This window comes from Phaethon lepturus, unplaced genomic scaffold, assembly GCF_000687285.1.
Source record: "Phaethon lepturus isolate BGI_N335 unplaced genomic scaffold, ASM68728v1 scaffold39161, whole genome shotgun sequence".
Taxonomy (NCBI): domain Eukaryota; kingdom Metazoa; phylum Chordata; class Aves; order Phaethontiformes; family Phaethontidae; genus Phaethon; species Phaethon lepturus.
In genome coordinates, this window is record NW_010516240.1 from 7,928 (window position 1) to 10,648 (window position 2,721).

Here is a 2,721-nt window from a genome sequence, read left to right on the forward strand (position 1 = left end):
ACACAATCTGGCCCAGAGCAAGCTCAACTGCACGTGGCTTCATGAAAACAAGTTAATTTAATTTTTTCTGACCTTTGTAATAAGGTTCTTGCTATTGGGTGGAGTGGAGGAAAGACTAGGTCTACTTCCTATGAAACACAGGACTTTATTTTTTCTACAATATCTCAAAGAAAGCTGACTTACTCCTCTATCAAAAAGTATCACAGTGAAATAATAATAAGAATCTGCCCCAAACCCCTCAAGTCAGGGCCCTGAGACAGAAGACAGGCTACCTCCTTACACTACTTAATGGGACACGAAGATCCTTGAGGAGATAATTTTTCCTTAAAGGTGTTGAAAGCTTAGTGTGATCTTTCTGATGAAGTAGCTTGTGGTCCCCCAATTAAAAAAAAAAAGGAAGCCACTACCCTAGCTGCATGAAGAATGAGCAGCTGGTAAGTAGAACAATGATCTTTACATCAGAAACAATACTGACCTCATACCTAGCAACATCCACAGATTCAGACTAAATCCTTGCTCCAAGACAGATTTCAGGTTAAACCTATACAGGAGTAGTCCCTTGGAAAAAAAAAATCCACAATTATCAATTGCAAGACCAATGGAAGACATTAACGACTTGCTTGTTCTCAAAGTCTCCTTGATCCAAGTGGGAGTGTTCTCAATAAGTAAATAAAGTTTTGCACCAGTTTTTGATTGTTTGAAGTAGTAGTCAAAAGCTCAGGCTACATTTATACACATTTTGAACAAGCCTGGCAGCCACTATCAGGCAACTGTTACTACTAGTGTTAAGATGGTCCTAACAGCTATATGACTGCAAAACAGGGAAATACATTTTTTTAGTTGCTACGACGTGTGAGTATGTTTAAAGAAGTCTACTAAGCCATGTAACAGTTTGGGGTTCTTTAATCATTGAAGTTATACCCAACGCATACTGGACAATTTACATTTGCAAGCAATACATCTTCACGCTTCAGTTACAGCACAGTCTGCCCACTTTACCAGGACCAGAAAAAGAGCCTACTGCCAAATGGAGAAGGCTTCAGCTCTCCTTCAATGGGTGGATTTGGCTCTGGTCTAGGTCTAGAGTGATAGGCATTCTCAGGCATAGGACGGTCTGTCTTCACTTTTGTGACCTGGAAAGAAAAAAGAAGAAATGATATGACTTTTTGCAGCATTTAACAGAAAAGCTAGATTGAGTCAGAACTTAAAGAACTACAAAGAAGTAACAAATGACACTAAGGACACACTGTTGATCTGATGAGAGCTCCTATCTCCAGAGTACTTCTAAAAAAAGGGAGGGACATTTCACTCATAACTATAGGATAGTTCCACATGTGTGTGAGCTTCGCTCCTAAAGGAAAGGCCTCTGCGCTAGGAAAAGCAAAAACATAGAAGGAAGTGGCTTTTTCTAAGAAAAGTACAAGTCTTCTGGGAAAGCAACCCTGGAGAACGCTGACAGAGCCTTGACTTCTAGTAAAGCCCACAAGCTTCCAGTCTTGAGTTCATGAATTACCTTCCAGCCAGGAGGGGAGTTTGAGACCTGGTCTGGACAAAACGTCCATAAGAAGGGAGAGAATAATATGGCTATCAGATCAAAAAGGGATGAAGATACCTTAGAGAGCTCTCCCAGATCAGGTCTCACCCAGCCCAACTTCTCCAGCACACAGTTATCAAATACTGCCTGCTGCTTTCGGCATCGACGGAGCTCCTGCAAGTTGGTATAGTCAATGCACGTCCAGTACTCAGTAAATGGCTCCGCACAGTGCATCTTAATCTTCCTGTAAGAGATCACAGAAAGAAAATCATTAGCAAGTGTTGTAAATGTAATGTTTTTCTCTCTTACACGTTCAAACCTCAACTTGTGATAAAGTGGTTTTGTAGTTTTAAGTTCTCGGAAACGTTTAAAGTCTTCAGAGAAGTCAGTATTTGAAGCATCATTAAACAGAACTTGATACCAATATCAGTAAAGTTTCTATCATTGTAGCTACAAGTAGGGATATCAATACGTGGAAGGTATTCTTGCTAGGTAGATGTACATAGCTCCTCCATATGGGATCCCTGTTTTGCCAAGTAAGTTAGCGTACATCATACAATGCTCTAACGCTTCCAAATTAATTTGGTGTCTCAAGCTCAAGAAGACATGCTTCAGACAGAGGTTTCTCATTACTAGCTGCTATACTGGAAGTGGACATGCTCTGAGCTAATTAAACTAAGCCTTTTGCTAGCAACTTAAGAACATGCCACCAGTTCATGCCTTGATCTACATTTTTGGTCACAAGAGGTAAATCATGTGTCTACTTGAGCTTTCGCAGTAGTACCCCTGTGAAACACGGAGGGGAGACAATGCAAAGCAGAGGTCGGGTTCCAGGATTTCATACTACAGATGCAGAAGGAGCAGGTCTTTCACCACCCCCCAGCATTCCTTTGCTAAGCTAACAAAAACCTGAGCCACCTACTCTAGAGCAGAGGCCACTGAACTTCATATGAAAGGATAAATTAAGGTATAAATAAATAAAATAAAAAAAAAGGGCACGGCCTCTATTCTCAAAAGTTAAAGTTTAAGAAGCAACAATAAAAACTCTGAAGGCCGTGGTGGTAACGACATTACTTTAATTATAAAGCCAGTGACTTCCCAGCGCTGGAATACAAAGCTCGTCAAGGGCGCACTACACCGGGAGATGCCCTGAAACACCTTCACCTTCAGGCAGACGAGCGCATGCG

General features: G+C 41.2%; 1 protein-coding gene across 1 annotated transcript; it reads right to left on the minus strand.

Annotated features, from left to right (window-relative positions):
* Positions 1-995: 995 nt before the first annotated feature.
* On the minus strand, positions 996-1,778 carry NDUFA8 (NADH dehydrogenase (ubiquinone) 1 alpha subcomplex, 8, 19kDa; the record flags this gene model as incomplete). Its single annotated transcript, XM_010296001.1, has 2 exons — positions 996-1,133; positions 1,613-1,778. Coding segments are annotated over 2 exons (304 nt in total), but the record flags the coding sequence as incomplete, so codon positions are not given.
* Between the last annotated feature and the right edge of the window lie 943 nt (positions 1,779-2,721).